The 21287-nt window shown below is 36.7% G+C and overlaps 2 protein-coding genes across 46 annotated transcripts; one reads left to right on the top strand and one right to left on the bottom strand.

Moving 5' to 3' along the window:
* Window positions 1-1025: 1025 nt before the first annotated feature.
* On the bottom strand, window positions 1026-19589 carry LOC127700009 (uncharacterized). Of its 2 annotated transcripts, XM_052203438.1 has the most exons (5): window positions 19116-19589; window positions 11732-11887; window positions 8055-8069; window positions 1852-2053; window positions 1026-1323 (listed from the first exon to the last, which is right to left on the bottom strand). In XM_052203438.1, exons 1-5 carry the CDS (start codon window positions 19353-19355, stop codon window positions 1217-1219), a joined length of 720 nt encoding a protein of 239 aa, XP_052059398.1. In that variant the 5' UTR covers window positions 19356-19589; the 3' UTR covers window positions 1026-1216. The 2 variants fall into 2 exon arrangements, with proteins under 2 accessions (XP_052059398.1, XP_052059399.1); XM_052203439.1 differs by lacking the exon at window positions 8055-8069 and having other exon boundaries at window positions 19116-19582.
* On the top strand, window positions 2664-8044 carry LOC127700007 (clumping factor A-like). 44 transcript variants are annotated; one of them, XM_052203435.1, is made up of 7 exons: window positions 2664-2867; window positions 3138-3191; window positions 3678-3839; window positions 3948-4001; window positions 4758-4865; window positions 4920-5081; window positions 5288-8044. In XM_052203435.1, the coding sequence occupies exons 1-7, from the start codon at window positions 2843-2845 to the stop codon at window positions 5623-5625; spliced, it is 903 nt and encodes a 300-aa protein (XP_052059395.1). In that variant the 5' UTR covers window positions 2664-2842; the 3' UTR covers window positions 5626-8044. The 44 variants fall into 44 exon arrangements, 1 of the variants encoding a protein (XP_052059395.1); XR_007981369.1 differs by lacking the exon at window positions 2664-2867 and adding an exon at window positions 2877-3083 and having other exon boundaries at window positions 3624-4001; window positions 4920-5027; XR_007981388.1 differs by lacking the exons at window positions 2664-2867; window positions 3678-3839; window positions 3948-4001 and adding an exon at window positions 2877-3083 and having other exon boundaries at window positions 4920-5027.
* Window positions 19590-21287: the final 1698 nt, after the last annotated feature.

Genomic DNA, 21287 nt, shown 5'->3' with positions numbered 1-21287 from the left:
AGGATATGGGTTATTCATCAATGACACAATATCAGTACATGCATACCAAAAAAAAACCTCCAAAAGCAGAGAAACAGTCCTTTTATTGCTGTTCTTCATCCCCAAGTCACAGTGAGGCCTTCAAAAAACCTCACGTCACTGCAAATTTAAGATGGCACCCAAGTATCGGTATTAGCAGAACTCTTTGCAAACTGATGTCATCATGCGACAACTGTTAATTGAAGAGCAAAGCCATGGATATTGGAGTAATATCAATAAAATAAATCAGTTAAAGAAATAACAAAAATTTACTGTCATAATTTAGCCTGACAATCACATTGAAGCCTGAAAAAAACAATACAAAACATTGAGACAACCACAGGGAACATCAAAATATATGTCAGATCACTTGGCAGGAAATAAGGTATGTATAGGGCAAATGATTTGGGTAGACTCTGTAAGATGTCACACCACCAACTTGCAGTTTAGTTGTAATTCAGTTTGTAGTGGTATAAGTGATAGTTTTATAATTTAGTTAAATTTCATTGTGTGGTGGTACAAGTAATACTTTTGGATTAGTTGAAAATCATTGTGTTGTGGTATAAGAAATGGTAGTTTAGGATCATCAGCTGAAATTCAGTGTAAGTCAGAGTTTTGGATTAGTTGAAAATCATTTGTGTAGTGGTGTAAGAGTTCCGATTTGTTGTTATTCGGTTTGTAGTGGTATAAGTAATAGTTTCAGATTACAAATGAGTTATATCTAACGACTGAAAGGTCAGTCAGACCATCTTAGCCATCTGTCCCTTTTATTTTCACTAGAAAAGCACGCTCAATACAGAAATCATATTATGTCATATCTGACTGAAAATTTCACCATGGAAATTCATTAGTAATCTAAAGTAGAACCATATAAAATATAAGATTCAAATAGTTTGTCATTGATATAAAGATAAGGAGATGTGGTAGGATTAGCACCAGAGTCCCAAGCCTAGGTTGATTGATTTGTGTTTGCTTAACATATAAGAATACATAACCCAATGCAGCTATGCTATACATTATTATGCTTTAATATCAAAACTTTAATTTTCATTCATTTCAAATATACACTGTACAGACACAATTGTAATAAATAACTAAATTGCACAAAATAAAATGAGTCATCGACAGTATCTTTACTTATTTTGATTCCAAAGAAATATGATGTCATAGCTGACACAGAAAACATGCCATAACAGAATCAACAGAGTATAGAATAAGATCTATCCGTACATCGACTGTCATATAAATGTCTGTTTCCTGATGTTCTTTTATTGTCTTCCTTCCATGCTAATCCTGTCTCCTCCCCTACAAAATCAAGAAAACATTTATTGATTCTTGTTTGTGGATGAATTGAAACTTCTGATCAGCTCTCACCAATTAATGTAGGAAATTTGTAACGATAAAAAAAATTGATCAAAGGGGGCGTGTGCCCTATACCATACCCCCTGATTTCACCACTGCTTTTAGTGACATTGTATGCTAGGGATAATTTTATGAAGCAGCAAATTAATGCTCTAGGCCTGAAACTCACCTGTGAGTATATTCCCTTAAGTACATTTCCTGATCCTATTACTATAAACCTGTGAGTATATTCTCTGACCCTATAACTAACCTGTGAGTATATTAAAACTATCTGATTGGATATATTCTGGGTATCCCTGGCCCTATAACTAACCTGTGAGTATATTCCCTGGCCATATTACTAACATGTGAGTATATTCCCGGACCCCATTACTAACCTGTGAATATATTCCCTGGCCCTGTTACTTACCTGTGAGTATATTACTTTCTCTGATTGGATATATTCTGGGTATCCCTGACCCTATAACTAACCTGTGAGTATATTATAACTTTCTCTAATTGGATATCCTCTAGGTACACCGGGCCCTAACAGGTTCCCTAATTTATTATGTGTCCTATTGTATTGTGTGAAGTAACTCTGTGGAGACTGGTCCGGTTTGACAACTTTCTTCATCTCTCCACCCTCAGTCTGGTCTATTCTGTTTCTCAGTGATATTAAATGAAGTCTATTGGCCTGCAATATAACAGTTAGTTGCCAGTAACATACACTATGCAAATAAAGTTTATTCAGCTTATAACTAATATGAAGGTTTACAGATAAATTTGCTTGCAGTGAATTAAAATTCCAAAAGAAGGTTAAAGAAGAATATTTGTTCAAAGACACCATGAGTAGTAAAAGGGTAGTTTTCACTTGTCATTTGTGGTGTTTGGTGCGGCGGTGAACCCGTGCCTCCAACACCACAAATTGTAAGTGAAAACCACCTCTATACTTCTACTATGCCCAGCTCACACGATCACGTTTCCATGTTCAATGAGCTGCCAAATCTGGATCAAAACATATTTAAGATTCACATCACAATGAAATATATGGACTAAGTAGTTTCAAATTGATGTTTAAGCAAGGAACAATCAATCATTCAATACAGTTGATGTAACCCCAACTTTATGGTAAACTACTTTAACGGATACAGACAGTGAAACGTTATGCCCCACTTCTGTCGTAGGTAGGACATCAACGGATACAGACAATGAAACGTTATGCCCCACTTCTGTCGTAGCTAGGGCGTTAACGGATACAGACAGTGAAACGTTATGCCCCTCTTCTGTCGTAGGTAGGGCGTTAACGGATACAGACAGTGAAACGTTATGCCCCTCTTCTATCGTAGGTAGGACGTTAACGGATACAGACAGTAAAACGTTATGCCCCACTTCTGTCGTAGGTAGGACGTTAACGGATACAGACAGTAAAACGTTATGCCCCACTTCTGTCGTAGGTAGGACGTTAACGGATACAGACAGTGAAATGTTATGCCCCACTTCTGTCGTAGGTAGGACGTTAACGGATACAGACAGTTAAACGTTATGCCCCACTTCTGTCGTAGGTAGGACGTCAACGGATACAGACAATGAAACGTTATGCCCCTCTTCTGTCGTAGGTAGGGCGTTAACGGACAGAGACAGTGAAACGTTATGCCCCACTTCTGTCGTAGGTAGGACGTTAACGGATACAGACAGTAAAACGTTATGCCCCACTTCTGTCGTAGGTAGGGCGTTAACGGATACAGACAGTGAAACGTTATGCCCCACTTCTGTCGTAGGTAGGACGTTAACGGATACAGACAGTGAAACGTTATGCCCCACTTCTGTCGTAGGTAGGGCGTTAACGGATACAGACAGTGAAATGTTATGCCCCTCTTCTGTCGTAGGTAGGACGTTAACGGACATAGACAATGAAACGTTATGCCCCACTTCTGTCGTAGGTAGGACTTTAACGGATACAGACAGTAAAACGTTATGCCCCACTTCTGTCGTAGGCAGGACGTTAACGGATACAGACAGTGAAACGTTATGCCCCACTTCTGTCGTAGGCAGGACGTTAACGGATACAGACAGTGAAACGTTATGCCCCTCTTCTGTCGTAGGTAGGACGTTAACGGATACAGAGAGTGAAACGTTATGCCCCACTTCTGTCGTAGGTAGGACGTCAAGGGATACAGACAGTGAAACGTTATGCCCCACTTCTGTCGTAGGTAGGATTTTAACAGATACAGACAGTGAAACGTTATGCCCCTCTTCTGTCGTAGGTAGGACGTTAACAGATACAGACAGTGAAACGTTATGCCCCACTTCTGTCGTAGGTAGGACGTTAACGGATACAGACAGTGAAACGTTATGCCCCACTTCTGTCGTAGGTAGGACTTTAACGGATACAGACAGTGAAACGTTATGCCCCACTTCTGTCGTAGGTAGGACGTTAACGGATACAGACAGTGAAACGTTATGCCCCACTTCTGTCGTAGGTAGGACTTTAACGGATACAGACAGTGAAACGTTATGCCCCACTTCTGTCGTAGGTAGGACGTTAACGGATACAGACAGTAAAACGTTATGCCCCACTTCTGTCGTAGGTAGGACGTTAACGGATACAGACAGTGAAACGTTATGCCCCACTTCTGTCGTAGGTAGGACTTAAACGGATACAGACAGTAAAACGTTATGCCCCACTTATGTCGTAGGTAGGACTTTAACGGATACAGACAGTGAAACGTTATGCCCCACTTCTGTCGTAGGTAGGGCGTTAACGGATACAGACAGTGAAACGTTATGCCCCACTTCTGTCGTAGGTATGACTTTAACGGATACAGACAGTGAAACGTTATGCCCCACTTCTGTCGTAGGTAGGACGTTAACGGATACAGACAATGAAACGTTATGCCCCACTTCTGTCGTAGGTAGGGCGTTAACAGATACAGACAGTGAAACGTTATGCCCCTCTTCTGTCGTAGGTAGGACTTTAACGGATACAGACAATGAAACGTTATGCCCCACTTCTGTCGTAGGTAGGACGTTAACGGATACAGACAATGAAACGTTATGCCCCACTTCTGTCGTAGGTAGGGCGTTAACAGATACAGACAGTGAAACGTTATGCCCCTCTTCTGTCGTAGGTAGGACTTTAACGGATACAGACAATGAAACGTTATGCCCCACTTCTGTCGTAGGTAGGACGTCAACGGATACAGACAGTGAAACGTTATGCCCCACTTCTGTCGTAGGTAGGACGTCAACGGATACAGACAGTGAAACGTTATGCCCCACTTCTGTCGTAGGTAGGACTTTAACGGATACAGACAGTGAAACGTTATGCCCCACTTCTGTCGTAGGTAGGACGTCAACGAATACAGACAGTAAAACGTTATGCCCCTCTTCTGTCGTAGGTAGGACGTTAACAGATACAGACAGTAATACGTTATGCCCCACTTCTGTCGTAGGTAGGACTTTAACGGATACAGACAGTGAAACGTTATGCCCCACTTCTGTCGTAGGTAGAACGTCAACGGATACAGACAGTAAAACGTTATGCCCCTCTTCTGTCGTAGGTAGGACGTTAACGGATACAGACAGTGAAACGTTATGCCCCACTTCTGTCGTAGGTAGGACGTTAACGGATACAGACAGTGAAACGTTATGCCCCACTTCTGTCGTAGGTAGGGCGTTAACGGATATAGACAGTGAAACGTTATGCCCCACTTCTGTCGTAGGTAGGGCGTTAGCGGATACAGACAGTGAAACGTTATGCCCCACTTCTGTCGTAGGTAGGACGTTAACGGATACAGACAGTAAAACGTTATGCCCCACTTCTGTCGTAGGTAGGACGTTAACGGATACAGACAGTAAAACGTTATGCCCCACTTCAGGGTGTTAACGGATACAGACAGTAAAACGTTATGCCCCACTTCTGTCGTAGGTAGGACGTTAACGGATACAGACAGTGAAACGTTATGCCCCACTTCTGTCGTAGGTAGGACTTTAACGGATACAGACAGTGAAACGTTATGCCCCACTTCTGTCGTAGGTAGGACTTTAACAGATACAGACAGTAAAACGTTATGCCCCACTTCTGTCGTAGGTAGGGCGTTAACAGATACAGACAGTGAAACGTTATGCCCCACTTCTGTCGTAGGTAGGACGTTAACGGATACAGACAGTGAAACGTTATGCCCCTCTTCTGTCGTAGGTAGGGCGTTAACGGATACAGACCATGAAACGTTATGCCCCACTTCTGTCGTAGGTAGGACACAATAGCTTTGTGAAGATCAGGTAGAACAATTATGATAGAACACATGTACAAATTATTCTACAAACTTCTAATTAACACTTTTAAATAAAATACCTTCCCTAATCTTTTCCCTTCAAAAATATATTTCGTATCGGGATAATAAGTTAACTATTAACTAACTGGTCTGAATACTGTCAAAACAGAAATATAAGTGTGCATAAATAAAATTGAGAATGGAAATGGGGAATATGTCAAAGAGACAACAACCCGACCAAAGAGCAGACAACAGCCGAAGGCCACCAATGGGTCTTCAATGCAGCGAGAAAATCCCGCACCCGGAGGTGGTCCTCAGCTGGCCCCTAAATAAAATTGTGTGCTTATTCAGTGAAAATGGACGTCACCCTAAACTCCAACCAATTGAAAGGAGCAATTGTGGCGTCCAGAATATGAACCAGCAAACAGGAATATAAAAAAGTAAAAATGATAAAACTGTTCGGCTAAAGACGTCAAACGCTATCCGTCATTAAGTACCCGACAAAATACGTTAACAACAAAACTTGAGGACAAAAAACAAAAGACAGGGTAAATGAAATAAGACAACATGGACTGGTGACATCGCTTCATTGTTACAGAGACTTCTATAACCATGTGTTATAGTAGTCTTAGATTGTCACGAGAAAAGCCTCGGAGCAAGTAAACTGCGGGCGTTTCAAGCAAATTTACAATCAACAATAGATTTTAATGGACTGATAAAAATTGTAGGACTTAAAATTTAAAATGAACATTAGAGTGTATTGTGACGTCTCGCGATTAAATCTGGTATACTGTTAATTTGATGGTAGATTTATATTGATCTGAACTAAATTGACGGGCTCTATAAATTATAGAGCCAGATACGATCCATCTAAACTCAGTGATTCTTTGAATAAACATATTCTTAAAGGTTATCAATTTAACACATTAGTAAAATCTGTAAACATTGATTTTATCGGTACTAACATTGATTTTCAAGTACATCAAGTATATTGTTCAACAGCAAGGTGTCTATTATTTGTATGGTAGTTGTTTGTGTGCGTCGTACCGATCTGCAGCTGATTTTTACAGTTTGTTCTAAAGTTGTGCTGTTACACCACCGTCCAGGTTAAGAGGAAGGGTAAGCGCTCATAAACATGTTTAAGCCGGCCACATTCTTTATGTACCTATCCCAAGTCAGGATCCTATAGCTCAGTGGTCTTCGTTGGTTCATGTCTGTCATATTTGTTTTTCGCAAATTGTTTTGTTATGAATTGGGTCGATAGTTTTCTCATTTTGAATTGGTTTACAGTTTTCCGTGTCGGGTCCTTTTATAAGCGACTATACAAGTTTTTTTCTCATTGGTGAAGGCCGTAGGTGACCGTTAATTGCTTATATCCACTTGTTTGAACTCTGGTGAATAGTTGTCTTTTTGGCAATCATACCACTCCTTATTTTTATATATATATAATGCGATGACATCTCTTACCACTTAATTTTTTCTATCACACCCATTTATAATGATCTGTGCTACATTTAAGACCAAATGTGATGGCATCCCTTACTACTTGATGTTTTCTATCACTAATAATATCTTTCTTACATTGTGATTAAACCCTCTACCAATGAGTAAATATTCGTCAATGTTCTATCACTAATAATATCTTTCTTGCATTGTGATTAAACCCTCTACCAAAGAGTAAATATTTGTCAATGTTCTATCACTAATAATATCTTTCTTACATTGTGATTAAACCCTCCTCTAACAATGAGTAAATATTTGTCATATGTTTTTTTTTCATCAATCTTAAAAATTTACCACTGCTTGCCCTGTTAAAGTTTATTAGTTGAGGGAGAAATGTTGGATGAGAATCTGTTCAAATATTGTTAAACATCCAAGCCTTTTCGACATAACTCATTTGGAAAGAATTTTTGTTTTATGAAACAGTTTTTACGGTAGATTAATTGATAGGTTGCTGTCTGGCCTACATCTGACATCATATCACACATAGACAGAATTTGGTGAATATAAGGCGCCGTTGTCTACTGATGATTTTAAACATGGTTCTCCGTTGATTTTTCAGAAAGAAGTAAGTCTGGTGCTAGTTTGGCACACTATTAATTGACTTCAAGTTTCTGACGAAATTGTTTTTTTTATTAAAGTTACCGTGCATTTGGTTTTAACTGACAAAACAGACATAAGAATGAAAAGAAATAAATGTAAATGAAATTTAAAGTGAACCTATTTAACAGCATATTGTATACCGACAATACATTACAGCGATATTTAGAATTTTTAGAGCGTGATAAATGAACATTGACGACAAAATGACTACTTAAATGTACGTTAAAATTATGTAACAGCATTGTGCAAACAAAATATCTTCCTTTACAACCTATAACATGCACTCCAACAAACATGTCCCAGACAAATTATACATACCGGTAATTGATCAGTCTATATTCACAGAACAAATACACAGTTATATTAGTACATGATTTACAACATTTAATTCAATATATGTAAACAAGAAGAAAAATTTATAGCACGGATCTTGTGGGTTTATATAACAAAATGAATACGTTGTTTATAGCACGGATCTTGGTGGTATTCTATAACAAACTGAACTCGTTGCTTATTGCACACCAGACCTAGGCAAAGATTGAGTTTTAATTACGGACTTTTGATGAGGGGTGTTTCGCGAATGCTTTTCGTCAACCTAAGTAAAATTATCTTAGCTACAAATCACGATATATTTTGGCCGTATGGAACTGAACTTTAAAAGGGGTATCCGTTTTACATATAATAAACCCCTGAGATGAACAGTTTGTTCTTATGTGTGGTACTAACCACTGTCCCTGTTAGAGCTCGCACACGTGTTTATCCCTCTACATACTAACTGCTGTCCCTGTTAGAGCTCGCACACGTGTTTATCCCTCTACATACTAACTGCTGTCCCTGTTAGAGCTCGCACACATGTTTATCCCTCTACATACTAACCGCTGTCCCTGTTAGAGCTCGCACACATGTTTATCCCTCTACATACTAACTGCTGTCCCTGTTAGAGCTCGCACACGTGTTTATCCCTCTACATACTAACCGCTGTCCCGGTTAGAGCTCGCACACATGTTTATCCCTCTACATACTAACCGCTGTCCCTGTTAGAGCTCACACACATGTTTATACCTCTACATACTAACTGCTGTCCCTGTTAGAGCTCGCACACATGTTTATCCCTCTACATACTAACCGCTGTCCCGGTTAGAGCTCACACACATGTTTATCCCTCTACATACTAACCGCTGTCCCGGTTAGAGCTCACACACATGTTTATCCCTCTGCATACTAACTGCTGTCCCGGTTAGAGCTCGCACATGGGTTTATCCCTCTGCATACTAACCGCTGTCCCTGTTAGAGCTCGCACACATGTTTATCCCTCTGCATACTAACTGCTGTCCCTGTTAAAGATCGCACACATGTTTATCCCTCTACATACTAACTGCTGTCCCGGTTAGAGCTCGCACACATGTTTATCCCTCTGCATACTAACCGCTGTCCCGGTTAGAGCTCGCACACATGTTTATCCCTCTACATACTAACCGCTGTCCCTGTTAGAGCTCGCACATATGTTTATCCCTCTACATACTAACCGCTGTCCCGGTTAGAGCTCACAGACATGTTTATCCCTCTACATACTAACTGCTGTCCCTGTTAGAGCTCGCACACATGTTTATCCCTCTACATACTAACCGCTGTCCCGGTTAGAGCTCACACACATGATTATCCCTCTGCATACTAACTGCTGTCCCGGTTAGAGCTCGCACATGTGTTTATCCCTCTACATACTAACCGCTGTCCCGGTTAGAGCTCGCACACATGTTTATCCCTCTACATACTAACCGCTGTCCCGGTTAGAGCTCGCACACATGTTTATCCCTCTACATACTAACCGCTGTCCCGGTTAGAGCTCGCACATATGTTTATCCCTCTACATACTAACTGCTGTCCCTGTTAGAGCTCGCACACATGTTAATCCTTCTACATACTAACCGCTGTCCCGGTTAGAGCTCGCACACATGTTTATCCCTCTACATACTAACCGCTGTCCCGGTTAGAGCTCGCACACATGTTTATCCCTCTACATACTAACTGCTGTCCCGGTTAGAGCTCGCACACATGTTTATCCCTCTGCATACTAACCGCTGTCCCGGTTAGAGCTCACAGACATGTTTATCCCTCTACATACTAACCGCTGTCCCGGTTAGAGCTCACACACATGTTAATCCTTCTACATACTAACCGCTGTCCCGGTTAGAGCTCACACACGTTTATCCCTCTACATTCTGTATTTCAGTGGTTGTGGTTGGTTGCTGTCTGCCATGTTTATATTTGTTTATTGGTTTGTTTATTTACTAGGCCGTTAGTTTTTCGTATGAGTTGTTTTAAATTTTGTTATGTCGGAGCCTTTTATAGCTTACTATACTATATGGGTTTTGCTAATTGTTGATGGCCAGTGGTGATGTCAACGTATATTTGTTCCGCCTAACAGAAGTTCCACTGGAAACTTTGTTATAAACAATATCATAATATCTGTTCCTGTTGGAACAAATATTCTATACCATTTATTCCGTTAGGAACATTTACTGTAATATTTATTCCAGTGGAAATAATATTCCAGAATACTGTTTCCATTTGGAACTTATATTATGAAGGAACTTGTATTCCGTGACAGTGACCTCTACGTCATTTGGTGGATAGTTGTATCATTGACAATCAAACAACACCTTTTTATTTTTTTATATTGGGGTGCCATTTTCGTTTTGTGTTTGATCACCTCGTCTGTCTCGTATTTAATTACCCCATACCGTCTTACGTTAAGGGAGTGCGTAGGAATATGGTATGGTAGTATGGCTCTGTTGTATCATATTATCATATTTTTCTAGGAAATAAGTTCGGCACTTAAGTGATAACTGTTAAGGTCAGACAAGAATTCTCCTCCATTGACGTTCACTGTATTCGTTATGAATTCTAACTGGTTTTCCAGACGTATTAACAGGTTTTTGTTTTCTATTTTTAAAAGAATAGTTAAATAGCTGTAGCAAATAATGAAAAAAAGGTAAAGAACCTAAAAGTATATATGTGCAGATCAGATCTTTTCAATCAAACGTTTAAAAAAACCAGATATAGATATTTAATTTTTTATAAGATATTTTCAATTGTTGCCCAAGTCCTTCTTTATTGTTAATTCAATAGAACCTGACTGTAACGTTTGTGTTGGTTATCAAACAGTTTGTCCCTCCTCCCCACCTTCCCAATGACCCATAGACGCTCCAAGAAAATATGCGTTTTGTCTCCGATAATTTTGAATGAGACTAAAGATTGCTATACCAAATCGAAAACAAGAAGTCCTCTCTATCAAATATAACTCCTCCTGGAAAGTGTATGCATCTGACCAGGAATACATAGTCATTTTGTCCTAACAGCGTTTTTTCGATTCCCCATACCCCAAGAGACTCCGATTAGTTTTATCAATCTCTATTTCACGGATTTTCTTGTTTTCAACACTTTAACAGAAATGTGCAAAGACGAAAACTGGTGAGCAAAACGCGAGGACAGTCATGTGACCTTTAAGGTCATATGTACTGGACTTATGATCAACTTTGCTTAGGGGAATTGAGACCTTAATGTTCGGTTAGTTCAAAATTGATCAACTTAAATTCATTTTCGTGGGTAATGGTTTGATACAAATGATATTTTGGCTAACGGATTGCTACAAATGATAATTTGGGTAATAGTTCGATACAAAGTTTATAAATAATGTTACTTTACTAAAATTAAGCTTTTAACTCTCTATAGCAATATTGACGAAAGTGAAATTAGCAACTCTTGTTTCGGACCTTTTGTTTTATTTTGGATTCCAAACTTAAGGTCTCGAGCATACTTGATGGTTGATTGATTGATTGGTGTTTGCTATATGTCCAGTGGCAAATATTTCATTTATATTCAGGACAAATATATCAATATCATTACGCGTCTCATGATGGTTAATCTAGAAATGAGCGTCGAGCGCACACATGGGTATTTATTTGATTCTTATAACAGTACGGACGACTACTTACAGGTACAATGTCTTTCTCTCTGTAGGTACCAGTGTAATCTGTATCCCATCCCTTCTTCTCATCGGAAGGATGGGCCATTTTAATCTGAGAACGGTGCATAGACGGACATAATGGCGGTCGTCGTACTGGGTTTAAACTTTTACTCCCGCTAAAATACTGAAAAAGATACAAATATTTGGATGAAGTATCGTAACCCAGATGTAAAGATCTGGATTAATATTGCTTCATGGTAATATGGTCGATCCCATTCCACAGATTGGTATTGCTTCATAGTAATATGGTCGATCCCTTTCCACAGATTTCTGTACTGTGTACGACGCCAATTGGTTTGTTACGGACCGATTGCAGTCGTGATATTTTACGATTTTGAAATGAAATTTATTTCCTAAGAGTTTTAATGGTTTTATCAGGTAGAATTCGGTCCCAAAGTGTCGGATAGCTTTACATCTTTTGACTGGAGGATGGCATGTTGGGATAAAGTACGGTTGCAGGAAATTTCTTCAACGGCTATGATACATTGTCGGTAAAACTATTGCAATCAAAATATATAAAATATCTAATGGATTCGTCTTAAAGTATTTTCTAATAATATTTAAATATTTTGTCAGAATTCTTTTTATACTGCTAATCTTCAACCACCACTTTGTTGAACAAAATATAAATTTGAATGGGCAGAATTTTAAACATGAAAATCTTTTAAAGCAAGATATAGAATTGTTTCTATATTGTTCATCCCACAAAAACCCTTCCGAGTGGAAAAATATCACGGTAGATTGGGTAACCTTGAAACTGAATAAAAGAATGAATACAATTTTGCAAACTCTTACCTCATCCGTGGTTTCCATTTTATATCCTTGATAGGATTAAGAACGATTTGTTGTAATCCTTATTTTACTAAAGTAATATGAATATTAAGGTATATATTTAATCTTTAATACATTTAAAAAGTGTTAAAAATACTAACATGTTAAAACCTATTCATGGATCAATTTTTAAGTGATATGTAAATTTCCATTATTGGTATACTTATTAAAGTAAAGTTTTCTATCACGATATCTAAATACAAGATCTGAGCAGGTAATACTTGAAATAATACGATGATGGTGTCAGAGAAAGTTTCATGTGTTACTTTCCAACTAAGTAGGTTGTGTCATAGGCATGGTCAGAAATCTAAGGGTATACATATATAAAAAAAAGTTGTTGATGAGAGATCTGTTCGTAATAATTATAACTTTCCATCTTTCTTTTTCAAATACTAATGATGTTGTTACGTTTCATTTAAGAGACTTGTTCGAACTATTTGGGGAAAGAATATAGGATTGATTAGATAACATTTATCTCGCTTTCAGTGACATTCCTTTAAGGCGAGTTAAAAAAAAAAGCTATTATTTTTCAACGGAATTCGCGGTGTAGTCGTTTTTGCTGTTGTCAAACTTGGTATTGTTGTACTTTGTAGAGAAAGATATGTGATTAGAACTGTATTGTTAGTTTTGTGGAGAATGATGTTTGATATGAAAAATAGCAGAGCTTGACTTTATTACAAAAAAAAAAATAATAATTGCGTGAGCAATAAAAACACACAGACAGCCTAGCAAAATCTCAATTTAGACATGTTAAATATCTTTTGATATGAATTTACCCATTTATTTTGATTGAGATTTAATGATATATTAAATGTCCTAATTGAGATAGCTATTGACTCTATAGAGAACAATCAATAAGAAATGTTGTATTTTAAAGGTCACTTTAAAAAAATGAACATGCATAAGCCTTTTAAAAAAAAAGACACATATTGGAACCATAAACCCGGTAATCAAAGACAAATAAATAATTCATTTATTTATTTATTTATTTATTTATTTATTTATTTATTTATTTATTTATTTATTTATTTATTTATTTATTTATTTATTTATTTATTTATTTATTTATTCCTTCAGTCGTTCATTTGTTCATTCATGCATTCGAATACGAAAGACAACTAGAGGTCATCATACGATCTTAACAATAGACAAGTGTCCTATTTGAGAGGTCAACCTCTTAATCGCTCCAAGAGCCGAGCCATATTTGTACTTTTCTTATTATTATCTAATCATTTTGTTTTTCTAATCTTTAAAACTACATGTGGAATTTGTCTATAAAGTAAATCAATGTGAAACTGTGTGAGATGACTTAAGTTATCGACGATATTGAATTAACACTTCAATTCTGAAGAGATCATAAACTGCCTTGTCAAGATAAAACTAACCATCTCCATATCATAGTAACAAAGGCATGATGAATTAACGTTTTATAACGATATTTAGAGAGGACTGAAGCGTTTTACTTTCTTGTAGTCACAAACTCGTAAATTTATATCTGACGAGATCATGTTGTTCCATACAAAGTTTTACTGGTTGCAAATTAAACTAGAGGTTTCTAAAGAGTCCGTGTCGTTCACCTAATTCTATGTGCATCTTCAACTATGTCCACTCTCCAACATTGTAGACTGCATTATGATTCATGAATAAAATCTCTTTTTTGTTAATCTTGTGTTGGTGATACATTTTTTTCAGTTTACAGTTTCATTCTATCTTCTATCGTTCCCAAAAACAAAAGGGTAAAATTCGTGATTTAAGGGCAATAACTCCTTTATGAAGACAATTTCATCTATGCTGACCTTTCTGCAAATATTGTCTTGTTGATCATTTTTGCTTTTTGAAGTTTCCATTATCTTTTATATTCTTCAAGATAATAGGCAAAACACGAAAAATAGTCGAAATGGTCATTTAAGGGCAATGAATCCTTTGAGGATGTCAACTGACAATTTTAACCCAAGTTGACTAATTGGTAGATCTTGTCTTGCCGATCATTTTTGCCTTTTTAAGTTTCTATCTATCTGTTATAATTTTGAACATAATAAGTATCAAATGTTGATTTATACGTAGATCTTGTCTTGCTGATACATTTTGCTATTAAAAATTTCTGTCTATCTATTATAATTTTCAAGATAATAGGCAAAAATATTTTAAAAAATAGTAAAATTCGTTATTTAAGGGCATAACTCCTATAAGAAGTCGTTTAAGAGCTTTGATGTAGATCGACAATCGTAAGTTACATCTCAACATTCCAAACATTTTTGATCTATCCAAAGCAGTTTTCAAGATAAAACACAAAATTTGAATTTTACCCATATGTTCTATTTTAAGTCATATCGGCCATGTTGGTGGCAGGCGGGGTCATCGAACACATTTTTCAAAACTTGATACCACTAATATTGTGGTCAATTTTGTTTAAATGTGGCCCAGTAGTTTCAAAAAAAGAAGCTTTTGAAAAGAAAACGGACGACGACGACGACGACGACGGACAACGACGAAAGACAACGGACGCCAAGTGATAGGGAAAAGCTCGCACTGGCACTTTGGCCCAGATGAGCTTTGAAAGTATTAGTGTGAATTCATCATGTAAAAATATAGTATAAAAAAGGACAAATTATACCAAGCAGTGCTCTTATATAAATCTATTTATAAAAGGGAAGATATCCAAATCCCAAAAGCTTTTATTGAGAAAAACTGGGATGACAAAAAAAATGTGAGGCAGTCCTGAGATTCAGCGTTCTAACGGATTCTTCAAACGACAACTCGAATGTAATTGACTTAATGTAAATATTGATACGAGATATATACTCGTTTTTTGTTTGTTTTATATGTGGAAAGTAAACACCACAAGTACAAATTATTTATTAATCCGGTCATTCAACATTATGACGAATGATTTAAATGTATATTTTATATTTGCCGTGATCGCTTAATTCGATGAATTCCAGACAATGGTCTTGATACTCAGGATATAAATGAAAACGGACTGAATTCGCGATTACCTCTTTCTACTCGCTGAGACCTAATGTTTCGGAGTTGTTTAGTTCTATTGTATAGCCTGAGTGGGGTACACAGAAAAACATTAAAAACACCAACAGATATATTGAAATATTCTTTTCAGTGATTTTGAAGATTTATTTTTTAAAATACTTTTTTATTCCGTTTACTTTAGCTAAAGAAGATTTTGACATACAGTGGTTTCATGAGAGGTAGTTTTGATAAAAAAAAGTAATTAAACTTCTCAAAACTAAATTTATCGAATTCAATAACGGGTTTAAGGTTTTAAATGCAAGAAATCAACAACGTATAAAATTTCACCATTAACGTGGAAAAATCATTAACATCTAAATGATATTATAGAAATTGGTTTAAATGAATTCTATCTTATTCTAAATGGGTTCTAGATCATGTGAGTCGAATACAAACAGTGATTATTAAATAAATGAATTAAAAGGACAGCAGGAATTACCCAAAGTATTGCACAGTACAACAGATCTCAGCAACCACCAGCAACCAACTCCGAGAGAAATCAATGCAAGCGTAGACAAACAACAAACAAAGGCCAAGACATATTACAGATAGCCTGGCTTGGTACAATGGGGTTAAATAAGTTTTTCCTGCGACAATCCTCCCACCTTTGTACTTTAAGTGGAGATATGGTGTATTTATGACACAAAATCCTTTTACTGGTAAATTCAACAAAAAACATTACGGATCTTACAGCCACACACAAATATCGCTTCGGTGGTCTCGCAGCAGCGTTCTCGCCTCGAGTGTGGGAGGTCGTGGGTCAAAACTGTCTACATACCCGGTCTTGTTCATTTTTTGGCTCCCTCAGTTTCTGTTTTGGCTCGTGCGATTCCCTCAGTATCTGTTTGTTACCTTGATTTGTCTTTTCCGAATCGATTTACGAGATTTTAACATCGGTCAAATACTGTCGCCTTAATTTCAAATCAAAGACTTCAACAAAATTGAATTTTCTGCCTCTCCGCTAAGCACACGGCATTTATGATTAAGATCAAAGACTGGTCGACTCGGAATTAAAGATATTTTTGAGTGTGACGTCCATTTTCGCTGAACTAGTATATTTTATTGTTTTGGGGCCAGCTGAAGTCCGCCTCCGGGTGCGGGATTTTATCGTTGTATTGAAGACCCATTGTTGGCCTTTTGCTGTTTTCTGCTCTTTGGTCGGGTTGTTGTCTCTTTGACACATTCTCCGTTTCCATTCTCAATTTTATTTTATTTTCCAAATTATGTCACCAGGGGGGCATACACATATAACAAAATAATCTTTTACATCATACAGTATTTTACATAACATTCGTATAATTCCATTCTCAATTTTATTTTATTTTCCAAATTATGTCACCAGGGGGGCATACACATATAACAAAATAATCTTTTACAACATACAGTATTTTACATAACATTCGTATAATACACCTAACTATTGATATAGAGTGATCCAGGCTATTATATGTTAAAGAGTTGCTACTCCGGAGATGTGGCAAATGTCCTCTCAGTTGATTTTACAATAATGTGTCCGGGTAGGTGATATGTTTTCTTGTGAACTGTTTGTTACCTTATGAACTATCCCGACTCAGCGTGTCGGTCTAGCACAAAGAAGGACAAAGTAATGAAGAAGAAATTAAAGAATTATAAACCGTTAGTGTATCAGGTTAACGGTACTATAGAATGATATTTTAATCATGTTTACAGTAGGAAGTTAACGGCACAATAGAATAAAACGTGAATTATACATAAGGAGGTTAACGATACCATAGAATAAAAGTTAATAATTTGTACAGTAGGACATAAACGGTACCATATAATAAATGTTCACAGTGGGAGGTGAACGGTATCATAGAATAAAACGCGAATCATTTTTACTGTAGGGGGTTGACGGTACCATAGGAAACAAAACGTGAATCATACAGCAGGAGGTTAACGGTACTATAGAATAAACGTAGATCATGCATTAGGAGGTTAACGGAACAATAAAATGAAACGTGAATCATTTGTACAGTAGGAGGTTAACGCTACTAAAGAATGATACGTGAATCATACGATAGGAGGTGAACATTACTATAGAATAAACGTGAATCATTCAGTAGGACGTTTACGGTACCTAGATTAAAACGCAGATCTTACCGTACCAATAAAAACAAACGTGAATCATTTGTACAGTAGGAGGTTAGTGGTACTATAAAATAAACGTGAATCATATATTAGGAGGTTAACGGAACAATAGAATGAAACGTGTACACATGTACAGTAGGAGGTTAGTGGTACTATAAAATAAACGTGAATCATATATTAGGAGGTTAACGGAACAATAGACTGATAAAAACGTAGGTCTTAATGCAGGCTGTTAACGGTACCATATAATGAAATGCAAGTCCAAGGTAATATAGAGATCTTAACCATGGAGGTTTGGAGCTTAACATGACCCTCGAAACAGTCCAAAAGAATAATATTTAAACCATGGATTAAGAAGCGCAGTGATACATGTACATAGAATAAGACTTAGTCATATTTGTTTTTCGTTTAAATATTGTTTTGTACATATATCAAGCCGTTAGTTTTCTCGTTTGAATTGTTTTAGATTTGACAGTTCGGGGCCTTTTGTCGCTTACTATGCGGCATGGGTTTTGCTCATTGTTAAAGGCCAAACGGTAACCTGTAGTTATTAACTTCTACGTCACTTGGTCTCGGGTAGAGAGTTGTCTCATTGGCAATCTTACCACATCTTCTTCTCTATATTGACACACATAGATTAAACATGTTGACAGGTGTCCGCAGTGAACTAGCAAAGGTTCAGAGTAGTTGTTATATACTAGTTTGGTTGTCAACGTACCGACTTGATTTTCTTCTTCATGAAAACATATCAATACGTAATGCCAACTTTTCCATGAGTAAATTATCTCTTACTTGTGTGATACGGAATGCCAACTGTTCCAAGAGTAAATTATCTCTTACTTGTGTGATATGGAATGCCAACTTTTCCATGAGTAAATTATCTCTTACTTGTGTGATACGGAATACCAACTGTTCCAAGAGTAAATTATCTCTACTTGTGTGATACGGAATACCAACTGTTCCATGAGTTAATTATCTCTTACTTGTGTGATACGGAATTCCAACTGTTCAATAAGTAAATTATCTCTTACTTGTGTGATACGGAATTCCAACTGTTCCACGGGTAAATTATCTCTACTTGTGTGATACGAAATACCAACTGTTCCATGAGTAAATGATCTCTTAATTGTGTGATACGATTTGAAATTTAATTGTATGATAGACAATGACGAGACATTGTATCATTAAGTGAGGAATGCTTACCACTTTTTTTGCATGTGAGATTATAAATAACAGAAAATAGCTTGAAAAAACTTCTTTCAAATACGCTCCTGCGTTGTCTATAAATGGACTCAGTTGCACCTCAAATACAATTTTTGAGGGAACTATCAAGCTTAAGTTTATTTTTTTCCCAAAGTATCCTCATCCTAAGATTAATTCACACCTACCTGTTTAGCTGTAGTTTTATACTCCTCATGTGAGTTCCACGGTGGTTTAGTTATAGTGAGTGTACTCCTATGCATGGGTCTTGCACCTCGTCCATAGGTATACGGTGCAGATTTAATCCTATCATTATAACTTGTGGAGGACACTATAGGGTAAACGTATCCACCTTCAGTTAAGATTGTTGTGGCACATTTTCCTTGTCCGTGACCCAGTACTTTTGGGGAATAAGCTTCAGTTTTCATATTAACATTTACTGGCAAAACTTTGGCACATAAAAAGAATATATTTTTTTAAGTGTAAATCCTCTCTACATTTTAACTTTAAAATCTGATATAACGACAGTTAAACAATCCCAATTGTAAATTAAATCAAATTTGTGACCTAATGAATTGTCATTACCAAATCAATCGAGTCGGTTATACAGGTGTAGCATGTTTACCTGTTATAAATTAGTTAATACCTGACGACCAAATACTTCTAAAATACCTGTGACGTTTTAACTTTTTTACTAATACTATCAATTCCGGCAGTTAGTAGTAAATAATTTAAGAAAACATTTGATATACCTCATTGAATAGATATCCAGGGGAGCTATTGTTATTGTTTATTAGTCTGCTTCGTGTACGTTCCGTAATCTGGAATCCGTTATTGATGAATTAATTCGATCTGCTCAATTAACTCCATTGTTAATCATAGATATGTTATCAATAGAATAATCAATGTGCTATGTTACTACTGTTACACGAAAGCAATTAAAAATATTGATAAAAAAATGTCTCAAAATTACTAAGATTTATTTAAATCACATAAAGGCATGTTCATCACCGGGGTCATGGAAAAATACAATGGTAGATTGATATCTCATGGAAGAGAATCATCTAGGGTAAACATATAACCATATACAAGTAAGGAGGTATGGACACCTAAAGCAATAATTTATATAACCACAGACCAGGGAGGGGGTCCCTCTTTGCCGCTGTGTAATCCTCTACAAAACGGATATAATTGGTATAATCAGAGAACTGACATACTGTTTACTCGGATGACTCAAATATCCAATGACTAGAATCCCCATCCTCTGTAGACAGCTAGATGTAACTTACAGTAGTCTTACCTCCACCGTCAAATATTTAAATAACATTTTCGACGATAGAATATTTTAAAAGTAAATCAATTTGGTAGGTATTGTGGGAACAATCGGAGTGTCAAAAGGGATAACTGAAAAGAGAAAGATGCAAGGTACTGTCTGAAAGCTGGATAATCAATACAATAAATGTTCATAGTCAAATTGTGTATAAATTGTCGAACTGACATCCTCCCGTGAATGGGTCTTTCTACAAGACTGGAGAAGTTAAAATGACAATTATTCAATACTCATGTGACCCTTGCTTGTATATACGTCTTCCATACACAGCTTATACCTTTCATATTTTCAACACTGTCTTTTATGGTTGTTTAATTCGATCTTCATATTTAGGCAAGACCTGAATTGAGTTAATGTCGTTAAATGACGATTCTTCAATTTTTAGAGTTTCTACCTATTATAGTAGAATCTGTAATAGAAAGAAAGCTTTACAAATAGCAAAAAAGATCAGCAAGACCAGAGGCTACATTTAATCCAAAATTGCCGAAATCGTCAGTAGATTCCTTATAGGAGTTATTGCCCTTGAATGACAAATTTTAATAATTTTACGATTTTGCCTTTCATTTTGAAAACTAGTATAAAATAGATAGAAATTAAATGATTTTTACTAATTCATTGTAATTTTGTGTTGTGTAATAGGTTGATAACTTTGAAAAAGCAAAAAGGAGCAGCAAGACAAAATCTGCAAATAGGTTAGTTTCTCGTTTTATATAGATTAGACCGTTGGTTTTTCCGTTTGAATGGTTTTACACTAGTAATTTTTTGGGGCCCTGTATAGCTTGCTGTTCGGTGTGAGCCAATGCTCCGTGTTGAAGGCCGTGCCTTAACCTATAATGGTTTACTTTTATAAATTGTAACTTGGATGGAGAGTTGTCTCATTGGCACTCATACCACATCTTCCTATATCTATCTAGCATAGATGAAATTGTCACTTGTTTTCTTTTAGGAGTTATTGCCCTTCAATGAATATTCTCCCCCTCTTTTTTTTTGTGTTTTGGGCAAATACTACAGAAGATAGAAGGAAACTGTA

This window comes from Mytilus californianus, unplaced genomic scaffold (assembly GCF_021869535.1).
Source record: "Mytilus californianus isolate M0D057914Y unplaced genomic scaffold, xbMytCali1.0.p SCAF_46, whole genome shotgun sequence".
In the NCBI taxonomy this organism is placed as follows: domain Eukaryota; kingdom Metazoa; phylum Mollusca; class Bivalvia; order Mytilida; family Mytilidae; genus Mytilus; species Mytilus californianus.
This window is presented reverse-complemented; position numbering and strand designations above follow the sequence as displayed.

Excerpts from the sequence above, each read along its gene's own strand:
- LOC127700007 (XM_052203435.1), top strand. The coding sequence starts at position 2,843 with ATGTTATGCCCCACTTCTGTCGTAG. Across the intron at positions 4,002-4,757 it reads ATGCCCCACTTCTGTCGTAG|GTAGGACGTTAACAGATACA; the intron begins GTAGGACTTAAA and ends CTTCTGTCGTAG. Across the intron at positions 5,082-5,287 it reads ATGCCCCACTTCTGTCGTAG|GTAGGACGTTAACGGATACA; the intron begins GTAGGGCGTTAG and ends CTTCTGTCGTAG.
- LOC127700009 (XM_052203438.1), bottom strand. The coding sequence starts at position 19,355 with ATGAAAACTGAAGCTTATTCCCCAAAAGTACTGGGTCACGGACAAGGA. Across the intron at positions 11,888-19,115 it reads ATAAAACTACAGCTAAACAG|TATTTTAGCGGGAGTAAAAG; the intron begins GTAGGTGTGAAT and ends TATCTTTTTCAG. Across the intron at positions 1,324-1,851 it reads AAGTTATAATATACTCACAG|GGGAGGAGACAGGATTAGCA; the intron begins GTTAGTTATAGG and ends TTGATTTTGTAG.